The sequence below is a fragment of the Panthera leo genome, chromosome C2 (genome assembly GCF_018350215.1).
Source record: "Panthera leo isolate Ple1 chromosome C2, P.leo_Ple1_pat1.1, whole genome shotgun sequence".
NCBI lineage: Eukaryota > Metazoa > Chordata > Mammalia > Carnivora > Felidae > Panthera > Panthera leo.
The window spans coordinates 74,834,061-74,861,259 of NC_056687.1; the positions used below are offsets into that span (position 1 = coordinate 74,834,061).

General features: G+C 38.1%; 1 protein-coding gene across 1 annotated transcript in view; it reads left to right on the forward strand.

Annotated features, from left to right (window-relative positions):
• Nucleotides 1-1,622: 1,622 nt before the first annotated feature.
• LOC122230234 (probable cation-transporting ATPase 13A4) overlaps nucleotides 1,623-27,199 on the forward strand; it is a 77,305-nt gene continuing 51,728 nt past the window's right edge. Inside the window, exons 1-10 of the mRNA XM_042955989.1 lie at nucleotides 1,623-1,690; nucleotides 1,782-1,862; nucleotides 3,345-3,414; nucleotides 4,907-5,041; nucleotides 9,227-9,296; nucleotides 19,438-19,572; nucleotides 22,080-22,250; nucleotides 23,315-23,472; nucleotides 24,080-24,268; nucleotides 26,762-26,823. Coding sequence (XP_042811923.1) covers nucleotides 4,997-5,041; nucleotides 9,227-9,296; nucleotides 19,438-19,572; nucleotides 22,080-22,250; nucleotides 23,315-23,472; nucleotides 24,080-24,268; nucleotides 26,762-26,823 — 830 coding nt within the window. The 5' untranslated portion in view covers nucleotides 1,623-1,690; nucleotides 1,782-1,862; nucleotides 3,345-3,414; nucleotides 4,907-4,996. The remainder of the gene's footprint in view (nucleotides 1,691-1,781; nucleotides 1,863-3,344; nucleotides 3,415-4,906; nucleotides 5,042-9,226; nucleotides 9,297-19,437; nucleotides 19,573-22,079; nucleotides 22,251-23,314; nucleotides 23,473-24,079; nucleotides 24,269-26,761; nucleotides 26,824-27,199) is intronic.

Sequence of the window (27,199 nt, forward strand, 5' to 3'; positions counted from 1 at the left end):
AATTTTATACAGAAAATCAATAGGAAAATAGGATTTTTTTAAAGTTACTTTGCAACCGATCTCATTGAAAAAAATCGATCCTGTAAAATAAAATATACAGCACTTAATTCTCTCACTGGTAACTATGAATGTGTGTGTGCATGCACACGTGTGTGTGCCCACTCGTGTGCATGCACATATATTTATTGAATAGGATTCAGATTGATTTGTTGTACTCCAGATCTTGGAGCTTAGGGATTTCACCTCTATTTCTAGATGTTCATGTGGTTTTAAAAGCATGCTTTCACTTCTTTACCAAAAAACATATAGTGAACTCTTTTTAGTTTTCAGCTGTATACTCTTAGTTCTAGAATTTATCTGATTATACTGACTGTACTATTCAGAGGTATAGAACATACACAGAAGAGTGCAGTGGAAATTAGAGATAATCTGCTCAATTGCCTCAGTTTATTCTGGGAAAATTATAGTGCAGAGAAATTTACTTGAATTTCTCAAGAACACAATTCTCAGAGTAGAGGTAAAAGGAATACAATATTTCTCAACTTTGGCTGCACATTAGAACTATCTAAGGAAATTTCAACAAATTTATGCTTAGGTTGCACACCAGACAAGTGAAATCAGAATGTCTGAGGGTGAGACCTTGGCATTAGTATTTAAAGCTTCCAGTTAATTCCAATGGGCAAAAGTAGGTTATACCTATTGCCCCATAAAAACATGGCACTATATTTCTTTCTGTTCAGTTAGGTCGCCAGTTAATGGAAATTCAGATTCACATATAGTTGCTTAAAGAATTCAGAAAAAAGAAGGCATAATTCCCATAAGCCTTAACTTTAACTTTCGTTTTCACTGCTGACATCTACGCTCACTTCCTGGAGAAAATTTTCTTGCAAAAACCTCCTCACTCTTTCCTGGAACATGCTACCAGGCTAATTTTGTTCACAGTCTATTCACAGTTTTCTCTGAATGTCTATTGCCCACAAGACAAAGTCCTAAATACGCCACCCTAGCATTTAAGATGGTACACTCAGAACTTTATCTTTCCAGCCTCATTCTCCAGTCTGCAGTCAAGTAGACCCACTCATTTGCCCCTCCTCAAAACCGAATTCTGCAGATTCTCTTTGACATCGCCTCCTTCCTTCTTATCTGGGCAGGAGTCTTTCAGCCCTTCAAGGCTGCAGCTCGGACGCCATCACTTCCTTGATGCCTTCAACCATCTGCCCACTCAACATTTCTACGGCATTTCAATACCATACATCTTGATCATATTTTTATTTCTTTGACATATATATATTGGACTGTATGGTATAGTTTTCACTTTTGTAACAGATTTTCTTCCTTTGTTAGGTTATCAATAACCTAGTGGAACACAGAGACAGAGTTTTATCATATATACTCATCTGCATAGTAAGCCCACGCATGATACACTTCGACTGAATGAAAACTCCTAAGAAAGAATGCCACTTGTGTAGCAGGGAAAGTTGCAGTAAGTTAGGAAAGGAGTGTAAGAAGTGTATTAGAGCTCCATTTTGCTTCTTCTGCAAGCACTTTTTTAGCCACCAAACTGCTATGTATTTACTGATCCCTACATAAGAGACTTTCTTAGTACTTTTCTTTTCCAGGTGAGATGTATAAAAGTGCAGAAAATAAGATATGTTTGGAACAACTTAGAAGGACAGTTCCAGAAAATTGGGTAAGTCATTTCAGTAATTTCATCTGAAACAGAGAAACTTATCTCAAAAATATCATTTCTAAATAGGTCTTTCTCATTATTATTATTTCAGTTCTTTGGAAGACTGGCTCAGTTCTGCCAAGATACATCTGAAATTTGGATCAGGTCTAACAAGAGAAGAACAAGAGATTAGGTACCATGCCTACTGTTTTCTACATCAGCTCAAGAGGATGGTTGCCATCAGCCAAATAGAGAGCCTAGCAAATCATTATCTTAGCTGGTCAATATCAGAAAACTTTGTAATGCTCTATTCAGTATTGTTAGATTCAATGCATGCACATACCTTCTCTTGCTTCGTCGGATCAGCGTTGTGGGGGAGGTAGAATGAATATCCCCATCATTCCAACATAATACATGAGAAATCTGAGGCTCACAGAGGTTCGATGGCCTGAACAAAGGTCACATGGATGGGAGGTGATTGAAGAGCTGAGTCTCACAGGTTTAGTCCTCTTTCTACTCTACACAGAGCTTCTCAAGGTTATAATAATGGGGTTGAACCAGTTTGGGTTGTAATCAGGAAATATATTTTATGCCAAGATCACATAGTTGAATAATAATTTCAGAGCAGCAGAAACTGTTGTGCAAGAACTGCAGCTCCATGATTCCAAAGCAGTTCCAGGGCAGAGGAACCAGGCTGAGGAAGAGCACAGTGTTGAATGTCAAGTCTATCAGTAATTCACTGTGTGGTTTTGAGCAAGGAACTTCTCATCTCCGGGCTTTGGTTCCCTAGTTGTTAAAAAGGGGAGGAGGACTTTGGAAAGACCTTGCTGGTCCTAAGTTTCTGTGATACTCATATTCCCCTGCACCCCCATTTTCCAGTACTTTGAAGGGACCCAGAGCCTTTCAGCATCCGCATCACCTAGAAGCTTGTTAGAAATGCAGAATCTTAGACCACACATCATCCCTCTGAATCAGAATCTTCACATTACCAAGATCAGGAAGTCATGTGTATGAACGCTAAATCTCAGGAGACACTGCTCTAATACATTTGGCCAAGCTACTTGATCTGAATCTCTACATAGGAGGCACAGAGAGTGTGGTCAGTGTTCCCAACAGCAAAATAACTCATAAAGGGTCCTTGCTCTGCATAATCTAAGAAATATACCTCTAGGTTTTCAGTTAAAGGGTGTATAACTTTGTGTATAGAGCTGTCTTTGAGATCCCAACATCAAAATAAATTCTACAGCTTCCCAGAACTAAACAGGAGTAGGAAGGTAGGTCCAGTACTTCTTACTAGTAAAACTATTTTCTTGCAATGATCTCTCCATCCCACATCCACAGAGCCACAGTTGGGGACAGAGTTGAGAGAGTGCCAATCTGGAAACTTACTTGAATGAGGCAACCACTAATATTAAATACCCAAATTGCCATCAGGGAAATATTTAGACCTCAGGAAGAATCTAATTTAGTAGATGCAATAGGATCATGTTTATTGTTTTTGTCCTTGGGAACCACCCCCTCCCCACTCAGTTATTTTGAGAAGGATGAAGATATTATGGAACAAGGGAGGCTTACCTTGACTGGGAGAAAGTGAATAGGCCTTTTTTCGAATGAGTGAAAAATGAGCTTCATTTTTATTAGTTGTAACTGACTGACCTATGATCTCTCCCTATAGGAGGTTAATATGTGGGCCTAATACTATCGATGTTGAAATCACACCAATTTGGAAACTACTCATCAAAGAGGTACGCAGGACTTACTCTTGGCGCTAAATAGAGGCTAAAGGAGTTCTAGTCAAACAATCAAGAATGCTACTTGTTAATAAGTAACCGTAATTTGTGATATTTTAAAACAGTACAAAGGATAGATTCTTCATATCTCTTTTCTACTGTTTTCCTTGGAGACCATCTTTTGCACATGTTGCCTGGCACAGTATAATGACACTCATGTGTCTACTTATCCTTTAATAACTGGGTGCACCTCTTCTCTTTCTTTCTTTCCTTTTTAATCCAATGTTTCTTAGCCTTTCCCAACTTTGTGAAACTAAAATAATAATTAAAAATTTAAAAACTCAAGACATTTCTTATGGGCAACATAATTTCCTCAGCATTAGCCTTATTAGTTCTCTAGATCTCAATGTTTGTGTGGGAGGGAAAAAAAGGACTTGACCATCATTTGTTAAGTTGAATTTTTCCTCTTTGAGTCTACCATTGAGCTTATTTTTCATTTTGCAGTGATTATTATGAAACTATAACCATACAGCTGTACCCTGGGTCTTTTTCTGAACTTTACTTCTACTCCTACTTGTTTTTGAAAAAACTTACTAAACCCAAGGTATTTTCTCAATATTTCTAGTAAGAAAGGAAGCAAAAGAAACTGATAGGAAATGTTTCTGTGTGCTCCTTCCCCAACCAGAGGCAAAGATTACTGTTCCCATCTTAGACAGATGGAAATCAACTGGAGAGCATTTGAATAAGGGTACAAAATGTCTTAAACCAAAGCAGGCTAACAACTGTGGAGTTAGCCTCTCCCTTCTTCCACAGTGTCCTAGATGTTCAAGGACAGTTTCCCAGTTTCAGCTTGGCTCTCTACTAATGAGCAAATGTAGTCTTCAACTTATCCATAAATCTAAGTACTTTGATGGCTTAGAAGATGGCAGATGCTGTGTCCGAGGGAAGAACAACAGACTCGAGAGCATTTTAACTCCGTAAACCTGAACTAAAACTTCACCCTTCTGAGGGCCAGTACATGTGAACTAAACCTCATAGTATCCACACCCTACACCCTTGTGATGGTCATCATGAGGACCCACGAGACACTACTTTGTGAATGATAAGGTGCAGCAGTGATTAAAAGTAAGTGCTCCAGGGTCAGCTCCCCAGGTTCAAGGCCTACTCTGTGATTTGTTGCAGCTGTGTGACCTTCAGCAAGTTTCTCAAGAATCTCATGTCTCAGATCTCGAGATCTGAGTCTCAGCTTCTCCATCTTTGCAATGGAGATAAGTAAAAGCTTCTGGGTAATAAGGTAATTATGGAAATTAAATGAGAAAATTCAGGTAAAGTTGCTAAGCACAGTGTCTGGCACGTGACAATTGCTGAATAAATACAGTAAGAATGAGAATATTGTATGGGGTGGTTGGTGTCACAGAGAGGCTTTTGAAAGCAAACAAGTCAATGAATAGCTCAGGGCGAAGACTAAATATCCCCATTGCCTTCCTGTTTTTGTGTCTGCCAACAGGTTTTAAATCCATTTTACATATTTCAACTCTTCAGTGTCTGTTTGTGGTTTAGTGAAGACTATAAGGAATATGCTTTTGCCATCATAATCATGTCCATCACGTCCATAGCGTTGACGGTATATGATCTCAGAGAGGTGAGTTTTTCCCCCACCAATCTTATGGCCACAGAAAGGGAACAGTAGGACCTTTATTGAAATACTGTTAGAAAGAAGAATCAGGAAATAGCCATTGCCCACTCCACAATAAATGAGACCAAATTTGTAAATATCTAGCACAAATATTGATACTCAACAACGTTAGTCCTTTTCCTTCTATTACATCCTGATTCCTAACCTTCCAAGTTATTTTTCCTCCTCTCTTTAGTTTATTCAGGCTGATCAGCCAGAGGAATTTACAAATATCTATGAATTGTGCATAAGTGAAAAAATATGTACAGAGAATACTGTCGAATCTTGAAGATGATGGGAGAGGGTGCAAGGTGGAAGGGTCTGTTTCATAATGACTCTTTGCCTTTTCTAGTTGGTCAGTACTTATTTGTCAAAGCCTGAGTCCAACACTAGGCTTTCTTTATACCCACGCCAGGGGATCTAGGTGCCGTTGGGAAAAAGTCCTGTAGAACAGATTGGTTGATGACACTCTAAATCCATGAATTCCATCCTTATCTGGGCAAGCTTTCTGTAGGTCCCTGGTCAATGCACTGTCCCATTCTCAAAATTAAGAATTCACACCAAATATTTCTCCATGAGAGAGATCTCCTGTTCATCTCATAGTCCACTTCTCTAATTCAGCAGATAATCTCACCACTTGTTCCACAAGGAAGATAGAAGCCAGAAGACAGGAATTTGCTCAACTCCCCACTCTCCAACTGTCAAAGGACTCTGTTTCTGCCTCCCACCCGCCCTGCTCTCCCGTTAGGGAGGAGAAAGGGCCCCTGCCTGTGCTTGCCAAAGCACCCTCTCTGACCTGCTCAGGGTGCTTCTGTGGTCCTTCAATGACCTCCTCACTCCCTCCCCCAAGGGCCTTTCTGTTAGCATTTAAATGTGCTCAAGTAAGGAAGCAACCATTTCTTTTTACCCCGCTTCCACCTGTAGCTACCACTCTACCTCTCTTCTCCCTTTTACAGCAAAACTTCTTTATGTGTGCTTTTGTCACTTATTGATCTCCTGGTCTCTTCTCACTATACTGACCTGATTTCCTCTCTGGTGACTCCATTAGAGAACTCTTGTTAAGATCACCACTATAATCTTAAGGCCATAGGTGGTTATAACATTTTTTTTTAAAAATTCCTTTTTAAGGGGCGCCTGGGGTGACTCAGTCAGTTGGGCATCTGACTCTTGATTTCGGCTCAGTTCATGATCTCACGGTTCGTGGGATTGAGCCCGGTGTTGGGCTCTGAGCTGGTCCTGGGGCCTGCTTGGGATTCTCTCTCTCCCTCTCTCTCGGCCCTTCCCCTGCTCACATGCGCGCTCTCTCACTGTCTCTCAAAATAAATACATAAACTTTTTAAAATAAAAATTAAAAACTTCCTTTTTTTGAACTAGTTATTTTTTTCTTAATAGAAAGAGTAATATATGCACATGATTTTTTAAAAGTTCAAATAGAACACAACGGTATAAATAAAAAGTAAATATCCCTCCCAGTTTGGATCTCCCAGTATCCAGGTTCCCTTTCCAAAGGCATTCACTGAGACCAAAAGTTCTATGACCTTGAGCAGTATTAAACACACAGGCACTAATTTGTTTCACACAAATGGAAACACTATGTGCACTGTTGTGCGCTCGCTCCCATTTTCCACCTAATATATGTTAAATATCTTTCATGTCTGCCCAAATATGTTTTCTCTAGATGCACCATAATTTTTTAAACCAGTCTGATGTTGATGGATAGTTAGATTATCTCTAGTCTTTTGCTGTTAAAACAATCACAATTCTTGCACATGTATCTTTTTACACATCCACATATATGTGTGTTTATAAATATATATAAATTATGTGTATTTATATTACACATGCATATGGATATAACAAGTATACATATGTGTGCTTATATATATTGACATAGAGACATAAAATTTTTATACCTGAAATTACTTAATTATAAACTAGGTATATTGTTTTCATAGGCATCCTCAAAAGGCATCTTAAACAAGTAATACTAATTTACACTCCTCCCAACAGTAGAGGAGTGTTGGTTTCCCTTATCTTTGCCAATATAAGTGACAATAGAATTGCATAACTTCAACAGCATGTTTTCTATTACAAGTTGAGCACTTGCTCATGTCCTAAGCTATTTGCATTTCTTTCACTGTGAACTGTATTTGTGTCCTTCATTAATTTTTATTGGACTTTTGGTCTTTTGTTTGTTGATTTCATGGTCTCCCTCCTACCGCGGACACTTTTTTTTTTTTTTTTTCACGCTGCAGCTTTTATTAAACTTCTCAGTTGCAATTGATAGTTAACTGCTCCGTTGCTTCTTTTTGAAGCGCTCTTTCCCTGAGACTTCAGAGACAACACACTCTCCATCCTCTCTAGTTGCTCTTTTTCAATCTTTTTTATAGTTCATCCTCCTCTAGTGGCCTTTTGTGGGGGAGGCAGTGTCTCAAAAGCAAAACAATATGCAAACTATACAATGTATACTCTACCGCATATACAATGTATGTTCTATCTTTCTCTTCCCCTCCACTTGTGCAACCACATTTATTTCTTGTGTTTTCTTCAGAAGAAATTTTTAGGCAAGTCAAGCAAAGGCAAATATATGAACCTTGTTTTTCCTTCTTTCTTATGTAAAAGGTAGCATCATTATGTAATCTCCAACCTTGCTTTATTATTATTCATAATAGTATGTCTTCATGGCCTTTTCATGTATGTATATTGAGAGATTCTTCACTGTTCTGATAGCTGTATATACCAATGAGTTCTAAAATGACTTTCAAATTTGTATATATTTCCAGTCCAAACATTTCTTTTGAGTTTGAGACTCATAGATGCAACAACCGATTTGATTCAAAGTCACTTATTTAGGGAAGTTTTCTATTATTGCTTCTATGGGCTGTATATGCTCCAAAAGCATACCTTTTTTTTTTTAATTATTGATTGTAATGATACATTTACGTTTGTGACTATTTGATAAATATATTTCTCCCAGTGGTTTGTAAATTCCTTGCTAGTAAGAACTATATCTTTTTTTTTCTTTTTCTTTTTTTTTTTTTTTTTTGAACATTCTATCCCCACCTCTTAGCATAGTCCCTGACACATAGAGTGTGTGTAATAAATGCTGAGTGGATGAAAAAATGAATAAAAGGATACATTAATAGCAAAACAGTCTTTCACTATGTGTTACTCTATTAATTGTTCTTAGGACATATTAATCAGATTTATAAATGATTTATGCTAGAAGGTTTAGGCGGTGTCATAAATGGCAAAATCAGAAGAAAAAAAATGAATACACTAGATGATTAGGAGTTTTAACCCCTAGAAACAGATAGTTCTTTTACACAACAGTTTCTTTCTTTTTTAAAAATGTTTATTCATTTTTGAGAGAGAGAGAGAGACAGAGACAGAGACAGAGACAGAGCGTGAGTGGGGGAGGGGCAGAGAGAAAGGGAGACAGAATCCGAAGCAGGCTCCAGGCTTTGAGCTGTCAGCACAGAGCCCGACGCGGGTGTTGAACCCACGATCTTTGAGATCATGACCTGAGCTGAAGTCGGCCACTTAACCTACTGAGCCACCCAGGAACCCCTCTTTTACACAACACTTTCTTTAAAAATGTGAAATCAAATGTAATTTTATTGTGTTTTTCTTTTTTATCCTCTTATTGATTCACTGTCAACGTCCTGTGTATTTCATATATTAAAACAATGTATACTATGAGGAATAGTAGGCACCACTAAAACTCCTCATAAAGTTACAGATTAAGAACTCTGATGTGGAATAACTCAAAACTGAGATATTGCTTAGCTCTCAAAGCTATTTAGGTATGAACATTTATCTTGAATGACTCAAGTTCTTGATGTTCTCTGCTGAAAGAACTAAATACAAATTTATGGTCATCAAAAACTACTTTGAGTGAACAGAGCATGCTGGGAAATTTCTTTCTATCCAAGAACACATACTTCTTACTGCTGGTGAACAGCACAGCAAGTTGAATGACTTTTCAGGTAACTAATAGGCTGCTTGGTCTTTCATTTTTAGCCAGTGCATTCAGTTGGGAACAAGTCAGTGCTCTATCTTTAAAGAGACTAGCACTTTACTGAATTAATACCTGGGACTTCTCCTCAAGTAGAAAAGCCTTTTTTCCCATTTTCCTTTCTTCTTTTTCAGCAATCTGTAAAGCTCCACCACCTAGTTGAGTCACATAATAGCATTACAGTCTCTGTATGTGGGAGAAGAGGTAAGTCTCATTATTTTAGATCTGTGTGTTGTTCATAAGGAATCAAAACGGGATTTAAACTTGTATTCCTGGTTGTTGCTACTACTTTCCTCTTCGTGTGTGTGTGTGTGTGTGTGTGTGTGTGTGTGTTTCTGGTGCACTTACTTAAAGGAATGAAGGACTTGAGATGTTTTCACCTTAAAAAGAACTTTACTGAGGTAAAATTGACATACAATAAGCTGAACATATTTAAAGGATACAATTTGATAGATTTTGACTTATGTACATCCTTGTAACTATCTATGAAACTATTACCACAATAAAGATAATGACTATCCATTGCCCCCAAAAGTTCCTTCTGTCTGTAACCTCTCCCTACCCAACCCCATCCTCAAGCAACTGCCTTGCGTGTTTAGAATTTTATATAAATGGCATTGTACAGTGGGCATTTTTTGTCTTTTATAAGATATTTTGGGTTAATTTTACTGGAATCAAAGTTCATAATTATTTTAAAATGCATCTATTTTATTAAGTATATCAATAGTTTATTCCTTTCTATTTCTGAGTAGAGTCCCAGTGTATGGATAGACTAGTTTGTACACCCATTCACCTACTGATGGAAATTTGGGTTGTTTCTAGTATTGGGCTATTATAAATAATGCCTCTATGAAAATTTGTGTACAAGTTTTTGCATGGACATCCACTTTCATTTCTTATGGGAAAATACATAACTGTGGGGCGCCTGGCTGGGTCAGTCCGTTAAGTGACCGACTTTGGCTCTGGTCATGATCTCGCGGTTTGTGAGTTCGAGCCCCGCGTCAGGCTCTGTGCTGACCGCTCGGAGCCTGGAGCCTGCTTCGGATTCTGTGTCTCCCTCTCTGTCTGCCCCTCTCCTGCTTGCTCTCTGTCTCTCTCTCAAAAATAAATAAACATTTAAAAAAAGAAAAAGAAGAAGAAAAAGAAAATACAAAAGTGCGAAATGGCTAGGTCATATGGCAGGTAAGTGTTTAACTTTTTAAGAAACTGCGAAATTGTTTTAGAAAGTGTTTGTACTATTTTACATTCTTAACAGCAGTGTATGAGAACTGCAGTTGCCCCATACTCTTATCTGCACTTGGTATGCTCAGTCTTTTTAATTTCAGCCATTTTTAACAGGTGTGTAATAATATCTCATTGTAATTTTAATTTGCATTTCCTCAATGACTCATGGCACTGACCACTTTTTCAAGTGCTTATTTTCTACGTATGTATTTTCTTTGGTGAAGTTAAAATTTTTGTGCTGCTAGATTCACTTTTATTAATTGACTTTTGAGATTTCTTTCTGTATTCTGAATACAAATCTTTTGTCACAAAGATGCCTTGCAAATATCTTTTTCTCACTCTGGGACTTAGCTTTCCATTCTCTTTACAGTGTCTCCCAAAGGGTGGATATTTCTACTTTTGTTAAGGTCCAGTTTATCAAATTTTCCTCTTGTGGATCATGCTTTTTGTGCCAGATCTAAGAAATCTTTGTCTAATCCAAGGTTATCAAGCTTTTCTGTGCTGTCCTAATGTAAATAAGTGCTTAATACATAAATTCTTAATGAATATTTACTCAATAAATTGATGTGAGGTATTTTTTATTTGAAAATGTATTTTTATAACCATACAATGGGAAATATTGGTTATTTTCTTTTTTTCAATTTTAAAAGTTTTATTTAGATGTATTTTATATAACCTATAATATTTAATTTTTAGAAAGAGTGCTATTTTTTTAAGTATAATTTATTGTCCAATTTGCTTCCATACAACACCCAGTGCTCATCCCAACATGAGACATCCTTTGCAAAATGAAGGGTTACAAGCTGGTACCTTCCTTGGAAATCCCCCACATTTGGGAAATTTGTTAAAGGTTAGGGTAGATTGAACAGATTTAACAATATTTAACAACTTTGTTGCATATGAAGTTGGGGAGTACAAGTAGGACACTTTCCTAAAGGACTGAATAGTCTGAATAACTCATTTCATCAAGAAATAATCCATAGTTTTCAAAATGGGATAGTAATTATGAATATAACCTGGTGGCAAAATTCTAGTCTTTCTTTATCCAACCCTTAGGTTGGAACACACCTGGTTCTCAGGAGGAGAGAGGGCTATAATTAACAACTACAATGCATACTTTTCTATCACACAGACAAGCAACAAAAAGCCATAAAATTTGTAGCCCAAACAGAAACGATTTGGGTCCCAGGATCATAATGTTACATAGAATGCAGGGTGATGCCCCCTGTCACCCTTCCTCTCAGACCTCCAAGTGATGGGGTTCTTTCCAAAAGGGGAATGTCCTTCATGAGAGAGAAAAAAAGCCACATTCAGATTAAATTAAGTGCCGTGTTTTTGTTTGAACAATTGGTAGCAAAAACCAGGCTGTTTGCTTAGCTTTATTTACTTATGGTGGCTAAGAGTTTGGGGTTGCTGCTGGCAAATTGGGTGCTTAGCAGGGTTTATAACCAACTTAGCTTTGGTGAGTGGAAGAACACGTCTTTGAACTCATAAATAATCAGCAACACTGCCACTATATTCCTTTCATGAGACAATCGGTGAAGTCCTTGGTGGCTAGCTGATAACCATGAATGTATTGTTTTTGTTTCTGTTTTTCTCCAGGTGTAAAAGGCCTCCTCCAGACTAGACATCATTAATGAGGCTTCTAATGGACAAATATACTTTCAATCTTTCAGGACAATCCTTTGCTTCCTACTGTAAATTAGTATCGATCTGGTCTTCTAGTTATTTCTCCTTTCAGGCACAATAGGAAAATTAATGTAATAAGTAAAGTTCTGCCTGCTGTGAAGCTTTTCTTCTTCACGGTCATTCTGGGACCCTTTTAAGCCAGGATCTAAAACCATGAAATATTTGGGATTCTTTCTTGTCTGTTAATGATCACAAAAAAAACTTCGCCTGAGGTCTTTGATGTACAATGAGGAACAGACAACAGAATGACAAAATTGGGAAGACATGTTGGGAGATGAGAAAAATGTTCTTAAAATTCACTTGGATTTTAAAAATCTGATTGAGTCTTATTTTGTTTATAACTCTTCTACTTGATAATTGAATCTTGTTGGAAACTCATAATTTATAACGGCCAGTCATATCAGATAACGTTAAATTCATGATAGACAGGTAAAGGTTCTGGTTTTTAGTCTCCCTCAGAGATTAATAGAAACAAACAAACAAAAACTACATTGGATTCTAGAATGTTCATAGTTTTAGGTTTCTTATTTAGATCTATATTGTATTTTGAATTTTTTTAAAGATTGAAGTTCTTTTTTTTTTTTTTTTTTTGCAAATAGACATTCAAATGTTCCAATATCATTTGTTGAAAAGACTATCCTTTCTTCACTCAGTTGCCTTTGCATCTTGGTAAAAAATCGGTTGTTCTTATACAGGCGGATCTGTTTCTAGACTCCCTATTCTATTCTACTGATCTGTCTGTCTTTATACCAAAGCCACAAGGTGGCTTTATAATTAGTCTTAAAATAGCATAATGTAGTCATCCAACTTTGTTCTCTTTTTCAGAGTTGCTTTGGTGATATTGGGCCCTTTGCATTTTCATAGGACTGTTAGAATCATCCTGTCAATTTCTAACAACAAAAAAAACCATGATGAGATTTTGATTAGGATTGTGTGAAATCTGTAGATCAATTTGTGGAAAGTTGACATATTAATAAATTTGAGTCTTCTGACCTATGGACATAGTATGTCTCTCCATTTATTTGATTTTGGTTAATTTGGTCTTCTTTCTCTCAGCAGTATTTCACAGTTTTTGGTGTGTGGGCCTTACACATACTCTCTAAGATTCATTCCTAAATATTTCATGATTTTGATGGTCTTGTGAATGGTATTTTTAAATGTAAATGTTCAATTGTTCATTTGCCAGTAGTTTCCTCAAATGCATGTGATGATTCATCTCTAAGCACTCTTGGGTCTGTATTCTGAACTCATAGAGACCTCTGGATTTTGTCTGGGTTCCCCTTCCCTGCACAGTGGCCTGGGAAGTCTCTAAAGGCAGTAAGCTAAGCAATTGCAAGGCACCTTCACTTGTTTTCTGTCTTTTGTTGCTTATGTTCAGTGCCCCAAAACCATTGTTTCACATATTTTGTATGGGTTTGGTTGTTTCTGGTGGGAAGATAAATCTGTTCTTTTTTACTACTTCTTGGCTGGAAGTGAATCTTGACCTTTTAAAAATAACCTGGTCATTTTCTTGCTTAATTTTTTATGATGAAACATTTCGCATACAGACAATAATGGAGAGAATACAATGACACCCATGTAGCTTTCACTCAGAATCAATGATTATCAGCTCATTGAATCTTTTTTTTCCAACTGTCTTACTACCTCCTTCACTCTAGATTTATTTTGTTGCTATTCCAGATATCACGTGATTTCATTTGAAAAAAAATTCAGTATATATGCAAAATATAACAATTCCTTTTAAATTTCTTTACCTAAAAAAAATAAAGTAGCTCCATAATTTAAAAAATCAATTATATAGAAGTATTCAAACTTTCTTAGTTGAGTCACCAGTGTGTGTTTATACATGTATATACATCTTCAAATCAGGATCTAAATAAAGTCCACATACTGCAAATGATTGGTAAGTCTCCTCTAGTTTATTTTTTATAATAATTTTTTAAATGCTTATTTTTAGAGAGATAGAGCATTGGAGAGAGAGAGAGAGAGAGAGAGAGAGAGAGAATTCCCAGCAGGCTCCACACTGTCAGCATGGAGCCGACTTTCACAAACTGTGCGATCATGACCTGAGCCCAAATCCAGAGTCAGATGCTTAACCAACTACACCACACAGGGGCCCCAAGTCTCAAGTTTATTTTAACTCTACACATCCCCTCCTCCATATCTTACATTTTCCTTGCACATTTTTTTGTTGTTGTTGAAGAAAGGAAGTGCTTCATCCTGTGGGTTCTACAGTTTGGGTTATGTTGATTGCATATTCATAAAATTATTTAACTTGATTTTCTATTGCTTGCAATTCCTGTAAATTGGTAGTTAGATCCAAGGCTTGAGTTTTTGGCAAGAATACTTTATAGTTGATGTAGTGAACATTTTTTTTAAGTTTATTTATTTATTTTGAGAGGGAAGGAGAGAGAGAACTCATGAGCAGGGGAGAGGCAGAGAGAGAGAGAGAGAGAGAGAGAATATCTCAAGAAGGCTCCACACTGTCAGAGCAGATGTGGGGCTCAATCTCAGGATGGTGAGATCATCCTGAGCTGAAATCAAGAGTCAGACCTTTCACCAACTCAGCCACCCAGGCACTCTGATATTGTGAACTTCTAAAATGGGAGGTGCATACTATCTGATTATCTTCTTTTTGTGACATTAGCAAACAAATGTTTATGACCTAGATTTACTATTTCATTAGGAGTTTCAAATTTCTACTTGTATCATACCATCTTCACATACTAAGCGGAATATTTCAGTAAAGAAAAACCCTCCTCAACTATTTCATTACCCTGAGATTCAGTTTGTTTAAGAAATAAAAGATTAATATTTGATTATTTTTTTTTTATGTACCAGCTTTCAAAATAATGGGTTGATCCTCTAGCATTATCCAAAGAATTTTTTTTTTAGAGTCAATATGGATGTATAATGTTAAACGTTGTTGGTATATTTCTCTCCATGGCAATTTTTATTCTTACTGTGCTCAAATTGTCTCATCTTTGGCCGTTGAGTGCCTCCTCAGGTTGGCTTGTGAATTCTTTTGCCATGACTTCAGCAGTCTTTGAAAATTTTATTGCTTTCTGATATGGTATGATATTCCACGTTCATCTGGAACAGTTCTGCTCTAAACCTGGACACATCCATTTTTCCAAAGAGCTCTTAGTAATTAATGGTAGTTAGAGACCTCAAACAGTGCACTGGAAGTGCTCGTTTCTACGTGTTAGTCACTGTTGCTAGGCCTTTTTAGGAGACAGATGTAGGAAATAATTTATTTCTTTTTTTAAATGTTTATTTATGTTTGAGAAAGAGAGAGAAACAGAGTGTGAGCAGGGGAGGGGCAGAGAGAGAAGGAGACATGGAATCCGACACAGGCTCCAGGCTCTGAGCTGTCAGCACAGAGCCCAACGCAGGACTCGAACTCACGAACCGCGAGATCATGGCCTGAACCGAAGTCAGCACTTAACTGACTGAGCCACCCAGGCACCCAGGAAATAATTTCTTAAAGATACAATACATTATGAGTTCATACTGGCCTTTCTAATTCAAGTTTAGAGCTATGGGCTTTTTACTTAACTTTGTTGATTGTTGATTGTTGATTGTTGATTGTCTCTCCTTTATCTCAAGTGTCCTGATTCTCAATGATAGCAACAAATTACTCATTTGCTCTGTTCCTTATACACACTAATCTTAGAATAGCAAACCAAGACACGCTGCGGGAATGTAATTCCTAAAAACAATTTCATGTTTTGTTGGAATTCTTCTTTTCTCCCACTTATGATATGCCATTTCAAATGTACAAATTATACATTTTTAAAAAAAAAAATATGTTTCAGAGTTACTCAAAATGATTCTTCTCTGTTTATGTCAACAATTTGATAGGGTCATCCCATTCATTTTGCCTTAGGTTTTTAGTGTTAGCTTTTCAAATTTGTTTTTTGTATTCCCTTATGTAGGTATTACACAAATATATATTGTATAAAATATAAATGTATAAATTTAATAAAATTATATATATAATGTATAAATTATAAATTAGATAAAATGTGTATTATGATTACATAAACTGCATGGTTCAAAAGATCTTAAAGGTCTTAAATCCATAAGACAAGACATTTGGGAGAGTCAGGCTCCTATCCCTCTTTATCTACCTTGTATAATCTCTATAGGAATCATTTTTGTTTGCTTTTGATTTATTCTTACATTTAACGGATACAAAAGTTATATATAATATCCATATCTGTATCGCATGTATCCAGAAGATTATATATATTTATACTGCTGTTTAGATGACAGGGATATACCGTACACATTTAACTTACATTTCCTGGTGTGTATGTTTTACATGCTTTATTTTAATTGAAGTATAGTTGACATAGAATGCTATATTAGTTTCAGGTGTATTTATATACTTAACTGTGTTTCATAGAGAGTCTTTCATAATGGGATAAAGAAATAGTTTTCGTGTGTGATTTCAGCTGTATAGTACTCTTGTGTATGGCGGAGCCATTGTTTATTCAACCAATTCTCTATTGAAGTATGTTTTTTATTGTTGTTTTTTAGTTTTTACTATTACAGATAGTGCTGAAGTAAAAAGGCTTGTTGTGCATATGTCTTTTCATATTGCCACCAGTTTATCTTTGGCATTGATTTCAAGAAGTAAAATTGCTGAGTTAAAGGATGGATGTGTGTATGTACTTTTGCTAGGTACATATTGCTAAATTTCTTTCCATGGAGATGGTACCAACTTGCATTTGCACCAGAAATTGTGAGAGTGCCTGTGTCTTCATGGCCTTGTCAACGGACTATGCCGGCAAACTTTTAGATTTTTCTAATTAGATAGATGGGCAATGTTATATGTATATGTTTATTTATTTTTTCTTTTTTAAGGGAATAACTTGACTCTTAGAGAAAAGTTGCCAGAATAGTTCAAATAACTTTTTCCCTGAGCAATTTGAGAGTAAGTTGCCAAACTAAGGCTCCATGACTCTTACCTATTTTAGTGTGTGTTTCTTAAAGACAAGGACGTTCTTCTACATAAATGACAGTGTAGCCGTTAATATCAGGAAGTTAATATTGATATATTAATAGAAACTGATACTCAGACCCTATTTGAATTTTCCCAGTGGTTAATAATGTTCTTAATAGAAAAGGATTTGGGATCACACAATGGTGTTGTTCAACATATCTCTTTATTTTTCAATCTTCCCTTGATTTTCATGACTTTGATTCCTTTCACTCTGATTATTTTGTAGAAAGTCTCACAATCTGGATTTGTCTGATGTTTCCTAATAGTTAAATTCAGGTTATGCATTTTTGGCTGGATATCACAGAAGTGATGCTATGTCCTTGTTGCTTCCTCTCAAGTGCTACATAATTTAAATTTGTCCTATTACTGGTGATGTTAATTTGGATTACTTTGCTAAATAGTACCTGCCAGGTTTCTCCACTGTAAATTTACTCTTTTCCCCTTTGTAATTAATAAATATTTTGTTGAGAGATACTTTGAGATGATATAAATAAACTCTCCTCATTAAATTTACCCACTAGTTGTAGTATCCATTGCTATTTCTTGGCTAAATTATTACTTTGATGGTTGCCAAATGGTGATTTTCTAATTTTATCTTTTCTCCTACATTAATTGTAAAGTTACTGTAGGAAAAAACTATCTTTCTCCTCATTTATTCATCCATGTGCTTATATCATATGGACTCATGAATTCCTATTTTATTTGATGGGTCATAGTTCATTTATCTTTATTTACTGTGATGCTCAAATTGTTACACATTTAGGCAGTGAAAGCCTGTTAAATTGGTTTTGATGTTTTTTCTTTCTCCATATTTCCTTGAGCAACAAAATGTTCTAGCTTATATGATACTTTTCTTGACCCAGCCTTATAATCAGCCATTTCCTTAAGGAATAAGGATTCTTTTTGGGGAGAGGAATAGAATTTAGAAACCAAAATTTGGGCACTAGATATGCACATTATTATTGGGGTTTCACTGCCCCCAGGCCCTCTCAGAGAACAGAATTAGTGAATATATGTATATCAAAAGATAAGCAAACGTATTTTATATATGCGTGTTCTTACATACACATACATTTACATCTATATTATTTCCCTATTTATCTATTGAAAACTGTCAGTTTACATTGTTGTCTCTAATTCTAATCTAATACCAAAGAGTTTATTCTAGGTTTATTTCCATCTATATTTGTAAGTTCCTTTCTTTATGAGAAACCTGACTCCTATTAGCCTCATTATATCTACTTATTCTATCAATCCCTGCTGAGCGGAACCCAACATCCATCATTACTGATGCCCTCCCCTACTTCCATGTAGACCCCTTTTTCACCCTTCTTGGATTCCAACATCCCACACCAGGCCACTGTCACCAATGTGGCCCTTCTCTCCCTCCTTGGGCTCTGACACCCTGCGCCGGGTCACGTAAACACCTGTCCATTCTGCTTAGGCTCCAAAACTTGTAGCAGGCTGCCCCCACACCCCACACCACCCAACCTTCTGCAAGGATGCCTATCTTATTTAACCCCTCTAGCTTTAGGATGGAGCAAGGAAGGAAAAAAGTAAAAGAAAGCAGACGGGAGGAAAGGAAGAAAGGTAGGTAGGAGGGAAGGAACTTTCATTTTTTAAATTATGAGTAAGAATGAGATCTCTTCAAATGTTTAGCATGCCATTTGCATTGTGCGTATGCCTCTATGCGTATGTGTGTGTGTGTGTGTGTGTGCATGTATGAACTGTTAACATCTCTAGCAATTTTGCTATAGTCATTTGCTGTACATCTCTTTTTTCAGGAATTCTTTATATATTAGGAATATTAATCTTTTGTAATATAATGTACTGTAAATTTCAAATATGTTTTCTAAACTTGTCTTTAGGTTTTTTCTCTGTTTTCATTTTATGCAATTTATTACTTTTTTCTCTTATTGTTCTCAGATTTTGAATCAACATTGAGGAATAGTTTCCTTTTTTAAAAATATAATGTATTCTCAAGTTAGCTAACATACAGTGTATATAGTGTGCTCTTGGCTTCAGAAGTAGATTCCCACGATTCATTGCTTACATACAACACCCAGCCCATTCCAACAAATGCCCTTCTCAATGCTTATCACCCATTTTCCCCTCTCCCCTACCCCCTCATCAACCCTCAGTTTGTTCTCTGTATTTAAGAGTCTCTTATGGTTTGCCTCTCTCGCTGTTTGAAACTATTTTTCCCCTTCCCTTCCCCCACGGTCTTCTGTTAAGTTTCTCATATTCCACCTATGAGTGAAAACATGATATCTGTCTTTCTCTGCCTGACTTATTTCACTGAGCATAATACCCTCCAGTTCCATCCACGTTGCTTTTTCATTGATTTCCAATTAAGCTAGATGTTGGACTAGTTGTTGTGAGAAAAAAATCTGACTTGACTCTGCCATCTCACACTTTCAGCTGGAATCCAAGAGCTGGAATCACGCTTCCTGGTACCCGGGGATCTATTAATTTTGACGGGGAACAAAGTGCAAATGCCATGCGATGCCATCCTGATTGATGGCAGCTGTGTGGTAGATGAAGGCATGCTGACAGGTACGGTTCTGTCTCACGACTTACAGCCTTGGCAAGCTCTCCCAGGTTCCTTCTCTATCAGAACAACAGTGGCAAAGCTGGGGCTTGCTGTGGGATATTACACTCCCACAATTCTTACTTGACTGTCCTGCTCTGGATGGGAGAGTTCAAATTAAAGCTGCTTTCTGTGTCCTATGTTTGATACAGTTGTAATTTTCTGAGTGCTTAGCATTTTCTTCTTGAACAAAGGTTATTGCAACCCTGTCGCTTTACCTTAAAAGACTGTAGAGATCATTAGACATTTCAAATCATCTGTGACTTTTATGTTCCGTATTTTCACATAAATTGTATCTTTTGATAAACTTGGAAGATATGAAAGCTATTGATGACATCCTGAAACCCAGAAGGTCAAGTCCAAGCTCTTCCCTGCCTTGGCTTGAATATGTGAAAAGGTTCACGACAAAGGATTTGTCACACATCTGCTGCCTGAAAACACACTGGGACTTTAGGACTAATTGAATTTCATTTTTAAGTAGTATGCTGCTAGAGCAGGGAGGGACCTTAGAGGTCACTGCATCTCATGGATATGGAAGCTGAGGTCCAGAGAGAAGAGACCTTGAGATCACAGTGCTTCAAGTTCTCACGAGTGCACATTTGAGGAGATGTTGTGCCAACATTTCTGTAAGATAAAGAAGAATCATAAAGTTTTTTTCACAGATGGACTAGGGGGCTGAGAAGACACATTGACATACTGTGGTTCCCACTGAAGCCAAAATTGAATCCATTTCTCTAGGACAGACCAGGAAGGCATGAAATGGAGACAAGAACATGTATCTTTCTTCTATGTAACGTTACCAAAAAATGTTTTTTTATTTTTTTATTAAAAAAGGTTTTTTTAATGTTTATTTATTTTTGGAGACAGAGAGAAACAGAGCATGAACAGGGGAGGAGCAGAGAGAGAGGGAGACACAGAGTCGGAAACAGTCTCCAGTCTCTGAGCTGTCAGCACAGAGCCCAACATGGGGCCCGAACTCACGAACTGTGAGATCATGACCGAGCCAAAGTCAGACACTCAACCGACTGAGCCACCCAGGCGTATGGTCTCCCCCCACCCCAATTTTTTTAATGCGTGGCAGGCCATGTTTCTTCATATAAGGAATCCGTAGATTTGTAAAATTCCTTTAGTGCTGGGACCTCTGCAATGCTAAGTACCTTTCTTCTGGCAAAAAGTGGCCCTACTACAGTGGGACATATCTCTGACTTTGTACTGCCCACTTTTCAAAGGCCAGTGGAAGGCTTTACAAGGTTTATTCCACAGATCAGACCCTAATTACTTCCTCAACATCATTCACCACCCTGTATTAGCACTTCAACCCACTGCCATCTGCTCCTTCCATGTCACTGGCAGCAGTCACCCATGTCCCAATTGCCAAACCCAATGGATTCTTTAGATTTCTCTTCTTGTTGACCTCTCTGCTGCCTTTGATGATTCTGACCATCTTTCCTTTTGGAAAACTCTCTTCTCCCTAACTGTCCAAGATAGCGCCCTGCCCATGCTGCTCCTGATTGTTGGTAGTGCTCAGAGCTATGTCCTAGTCCTATCCTCTTCTATCCTCACTCTTGGTCCCTCAGTAATCTTCTCTCTCCTGTGACTTTAATCATAGCCTGTAAGGTGGTGAACTTTGACTAAATGTCTCTGGTCTAGGCCTCTCCCTTGAACTCCAGACTCAAATAAATAAATGCAAGACGTCTCAACATAGCCATCCCACAAGACATCTCCAACTCATGGTGAACATAAAGCAACTCTTCCTTCCTCCTAAATCCCTCTGTTGATGACTAATGCCACCCTCTGCTCATTTCCCCAAGTTGGAAACCAAGAAGCCATTTTGAATTTCTCTGTTCCTATGACCTCCCAATATAAAACTCTCCCCAAGTTTTGTAACTTCTTACCTTCTTATTTCTCAGCTCCTGGACTTCCTTTTACTCTCACTGCCTGCTGCCATAAGTCAGACTTTGTTCTCTCCATCTGGATGTCCAGCTTCCAACCTCACCAGACTTCAATCCATTCCCTGTACTGCAGATAGAGTACTCTCTCTCTTGTACATGAATATGATATTACTCTCCTGAAAAAAACACTTAAATATCTCCCCACTCCCTTCTGCCACTAATGCCTACAAAAACCATGTAAACACTTAAATATGTGCACCTAGGGCTTCCCTGCTTTGGTTTCCTGCACAGGTCTCATGGCCCCTCACTCCCCATGCCCCACATTCTGGACCTCACAACTTGCTATTCCCTACACAGCTATTTCTAGCCTTCTTTAATGTCCTTGTTGGATGTTACAATACTTATAGTATTTATAATACATTATTCTTATTTATTGGGACTAAAAGTCTCCTAAAAAACAATCTCCTTGTATCCCTAATACCTAGGGTTGTCCCTGCCACCCCCTGCAGGCTTATAACAAACGTCCACCGCATGCCTAGTGAGTGCATACGTGATTTAAATGAGATGTTTGTTTTCTATAGGAGAAAGTATTCCAGTCACTAAAACTCCATTGCCCAAGATGGAGAGCTCCATGCCCTGGAAAACGCAGAGTGAAGCCGACTATAAAAGGCATGTCCTTTTCTGTGGGACAGAGGTTATCCAAGCTAAGGGAGCGTGCTCCGGGACCGTGAGGGCGGTGGTGCTGCAGACTGGTGAGTGAGCATCCCTTCTTTGGTATGTTACTTTAATGAAATATTTTTGCTCAGTGTGTCTAGTGCCTGAAATCTATTAGGTAAGCAATAGTCTTTCGATAACGAACCAAACCTATTAAAGTTCCATATTTCAAGTGTGAATTGCACTATGGCACATGCCTTTTAGTCAACAAAATACCTATGACAATAATTACTATTAACATGTTTTGTAGTTTAGAAACTATCTCTATATATCAAACCTGCACAGCAAAGATGCTTGTTCCCACTTCGTACATAAATAGGCTGAGGTCAGCACAATCTGAACAAACTTAAAAAAAAAAAAAAAATCACATAGCTAGTCACTGAAAGACCTGGGTCTAGAACTTAGATCTTTTAGCCCCAAATCCCAAGTTTTTCTAGCCAGGGTTAGAAATTGAAAACTTAGGCGCCTGGGTGGCTCAGTCGGTTAAGCGTCCAACTTCAGCTCAGGTCATGATCTCACGGTTCGTGGGTTCAAGCCCTGCATTGAGCTCTGTGCTGACAGCTCGGAGCCTGGAGCCTGTTTCGGATTCTGTGTCTCCCTCTCTCTCTGCCCCTTCCCCACTCGTGCTCTGTCTCCCTCTGTCTCAAAAATAAATAAACATTAAAAAATTTTTTAAAAAGAAATTGAAAACTTGACACTGAAAAGTATTAGAAATTAAGTCCATCAGTATTTACTGGGTCCTATGGTTTAATTTCAAGTAACGTGTGTGTGTGTGTGTATGTGTGTGTGTGAGTCGTTTCCTTAAAATGAAGTTATATTGGGCAAGGCTGTGTTCTGATCCCAGTGTGGTGGTTTCCTATCTCTGGGTCACATTGATTTTGAAAGTAGAGAGAAGAAAGATCAGAAGGGAATAGGCTCTGAAAAAGTAAGATATTTCCATTCTAGCACTCAGGTGTCTTCCCAATTATCCTTTAATTGTGTTTGGGTTTAAGCACTGTTGAAATATCTCTAGAGAAAAACAAAGGCCATGTTGAGGCTTAGAAGCGTGCTAGTAGTAAGATTTGTCATCCTAAGAATGTGGATTGTGTGTTTGTTACTTCAGGATTCAACACTGCAAAAGGCGACCTCGTGAGATCCATTCTGTACCCGAAGCCAATGAATTTTAAGCTTTACAGGGATGCCATCAGGTTCCTCCTGTGCCTTGTAGGGACAGCAACCATTGGGATGATCTATACTTTGTGCGTCTATGTGCTCAACGGGGTAAGTTGCTTTTGTTCTTTTACTACATGCACACGTAACACTCATGGAGGTATAATTTATACTCTGCATGTTAACCTTAATCTCAGCTATGGTTTATAAACCTGGGAAACAAAGCCAAACACTGATACCTGCACATGTACTCACAGTTCGCCAATATGAGAGATTGATCCCCAAGTAATATTATAACAATCAGAACTAGAGGGGCAAAACGCTGTTTCCTGAGCTACCAACAGTGCCTCTCATCTTGTACACTTCTTACACCATTTTTTCATTTTCAATCTGAGAATATGTTTATCCCAGTAACATAGTATTTTGGCATTACTAAATAAGGAGCTGAAAATAAAACCTGGATACCCCATGTTGGTGAGGCCATGGCAAATTTGTACATTGTTCTCTGCTGGTAGCAGCAATGACTCATTACAAACTGTTTCATTGCACTTTGGAAAATCTATGAGAGCCATAAACCGTGCATACTTTGTGACCCACTCATATCATTTCTGGGAATCTGACCTAAGGAAGTAAACAAAAAGGAGGAAAAAAGTCATATGCACCACGCTGTTCAGGACTGATTTACCTGTAATAGCTGAAGAGTGACTTTATGTCCCAGGAGCCTCCAGAGGAGGTGGTGAAGAAAGCCCTTGATGTCATCACAATTGCGGTCCCTCCTGCTCTACCTGCTGCTCTGACCACAGGCATTATCTATGCCCAGAAGAGGCTGAAGAAGAGAGGCATCTTTTGCATCAGCCCCCAGAGGATCAATGTATGTGGACAATTAAACCTTGTCTGCTTTGACAAGGTATGTGTGTTTCACCCTCATTATCATTGCCATTTTTATCATCGTTGTCATCGGGTAGAGGCGCTTCACACTTTTCTGGGGCAGGAAACACAGGATGTGTTATCTGCCTTCCTTTTATCTCTGGTTGGATGCGTAATCTAGGAAAGGCACGTCTCTTGAGCTTCCAGATTCTAGGGTTTAGAAGAGGGAGAGTAGGTACTGAATAAGCAGGTCTTTGAAAGTCCTTCCAGCTCAGTTAATTAAGGTAGCATTCTGTCCCTCCCCAGACAAAACCACATACAAGGAACAAAACTTAAACCCTTCACTATGATCCTTGCTTGACCACTACCATGGTCAAGGATATTGCCTAGCGTATAGTCAGTGCCCAATAAATATTTATTGGTTTAATAATGAATAAACAAATAATTAATAATGATAATGATGAATAATAATGAATAATGCATAATTATGAATAAATAATAATTAATCATAATAAATAATGAATGAATTAAAAAGGGAAGGATTTATTTAACTGTATTTTACTTGGGCAGTTGCACTTGGCTATAGGAAAGCTCCAATCAAATCCTTACTGTATTTTCCCATCTGTAGTATATTGCTTAAAATTATTCTTGACTATATGCCAGTTATTCCCAACCAGCCTCTTATTCTACCTCCTCCTGCATATATTCTTTTGGTCTGGTGTCTGCCTATACTGAGTGAGGGTAGGGGCTGTGAGAGCGTAAGGCAGGGATGATGGGCTGTCTTGTGTCCAGGTCTTCATTTATAAAGGGGATTGATGACTGCAGAGAGAGGTCAATGCCTTTGAAAGAAGTTTAACATTACAGTTCTCCTGGTAAGGAGAGGCACAGTCCTGTGGGCCATGGGAGGAATGGCAAGTTTGGATAAGGGATCTGAGGAAATGCCTAGACCAAGGCCTTTACTGGGGTCTCTACGGGGAAGGCAGGTCAGGGCAGGGTAAACAGCTTATGACTGGCTAGTTTGAACGATTTGGGTGAGCTTTGGGCTGCAGGGTGGTCTCTGGCCCTTGGCCCCAGGATGATGAAGGCAGCAGACTATTGCCTCCTGAGGAGTAGGGGCCAGGTGGATGATTAGTTTGCATGTCAAAGGCACGCGGAGTCCCTTACTATCTCTAAGAATTGGCTAGCCCAGGAGATGGAGTCTTTCCTTAGAAAGGTTTTTTAAGATGTCAAATCATCATAATATATAGAAAATTAATACAACACAAGGGTATAATAGGCAGGTGAATATGGGCAAATGAGTGGATTTAGGAACGCAATAGAGCCGGTGGTTTTGACCAGAGCAAGACGTCAGTAATGGGAGAGGTTTGTACACCTTTGCTATCTGGGTAAGACATTTGTATATACCTTTCAGGCAGTGCGGTACCTTTGAGAGTGGTTTTTGGTTCTGTTTTTGCTTTTTTAATTGTCGTTCTCCTTTTTCTTACTTTTGTTGTGGCAAAATGAACATTCCATAAAATTTACCGTTTTAACCATCTTTAAGTGGCTTTAAGTGCACTTACATTGTTGCGCAATCATCACCGCCATCCATCTTGAGAATTGTTCTATCTTCCCAAATGGAAACCCTGTGTCCATTAAACAGGACATTGAGGTTCTTGATGACAGAAAAGTAATAGGATCAGAGCTATATTACATGGTTACTGGACTATCAGAGAGACCTACCACGATCAGAAGGCTAACATGGCTCTTGCCAGCATTTCTGAATTATTTTGTGATCCAATTAGCATAACAAAGAAGAATGTTCTATTTGTGGGGTCATCTCATCCCTGCACTTGGCAAAAGAAGCAGGGGTGGGACAAATCATTATGACATGAATTTGCATAAAATAAGTAATAATTAGGGGTAATTATCATAATTTGCTCTTACTCTGTGTCAGACATTAAATCAAGCACTTTATTTGTATCATCTAATTTGACGTTCACAATAACCTCATCCGATTATAAGCACATTGTACAGGTAAGGGCTCCAAGTTTCAGAGGGATTAAATAACTCTCCCAGGTCATACAGCTAGTGTTTTAAACGAGTCCAAGCTCTTCATCATTATCCTGTACGGAGAGAAATACCAAAAAGCACCCTCTTTTACCTAACAGGTGTCAAAGAGCAAACCACCTGTTTAGAGCAGGGAAAAAGTCTACTCCCATTACTTATTTCTGATGACATACTTTTATCTTCTGCTGTAAAACCTGGGACTCACCCACTTTATAGCTCTTACAGGCTTACCAAGACTTTCCCATTAGATCCTCACAACCAGCCTCTGAAGTCTGTAAGACAGATACCGTTTTCTTCCTTTATTGCCAGCTTGGTACAACTGGTAGGAGCCGTCCAAGCTTCTGCCGAGGACCCCAGGATTCCCACCTGACTGTGTCCTTCCTTGAGGTGCTGATTTCAGTAACGTGTTTGTGACATATATTTCCCTGTTAAAACATACCTTATGGGCTGTCGCTTCAGAGTAAACCGAGCCCTCGTTTCTGTTTAGACAGGCACCTTAACAAGGGATGGTTTGGATCTCTGGGGAGCCGTACCCTGCGATAGGAGTGGGTGAGTACCTGGGACTGAATGCACTGGAGTTTCTCTTTTCCCAGAGAAAATACTCTGCATTTTCTCCTGAAAATTAATGAAGACATTTTGGCTTCAGAGCAGTGGTTGCCAGAGTGCCTTCATGTAATGTCTCTTTGGAGCACTTCCAAGTCTTACTGAAACATGCATAGCTCCCTACACCCTATCCCCTGCCCCATTCCACTCGCAAACCTAGGAGACAGAGGGGTTTCGCGTCTTTGCTAAGATGTGATTTGTAAAACCATTTTTAAATTTTTTTAATGTTTATTTATTTTTGAGCAAGCGAGAGGGAGAGAGAGAGAGAGAGAGAGCAGGGGAGGGGCAGAGAGAGAGGGAGACACAGAATCCAAAGAAGGCT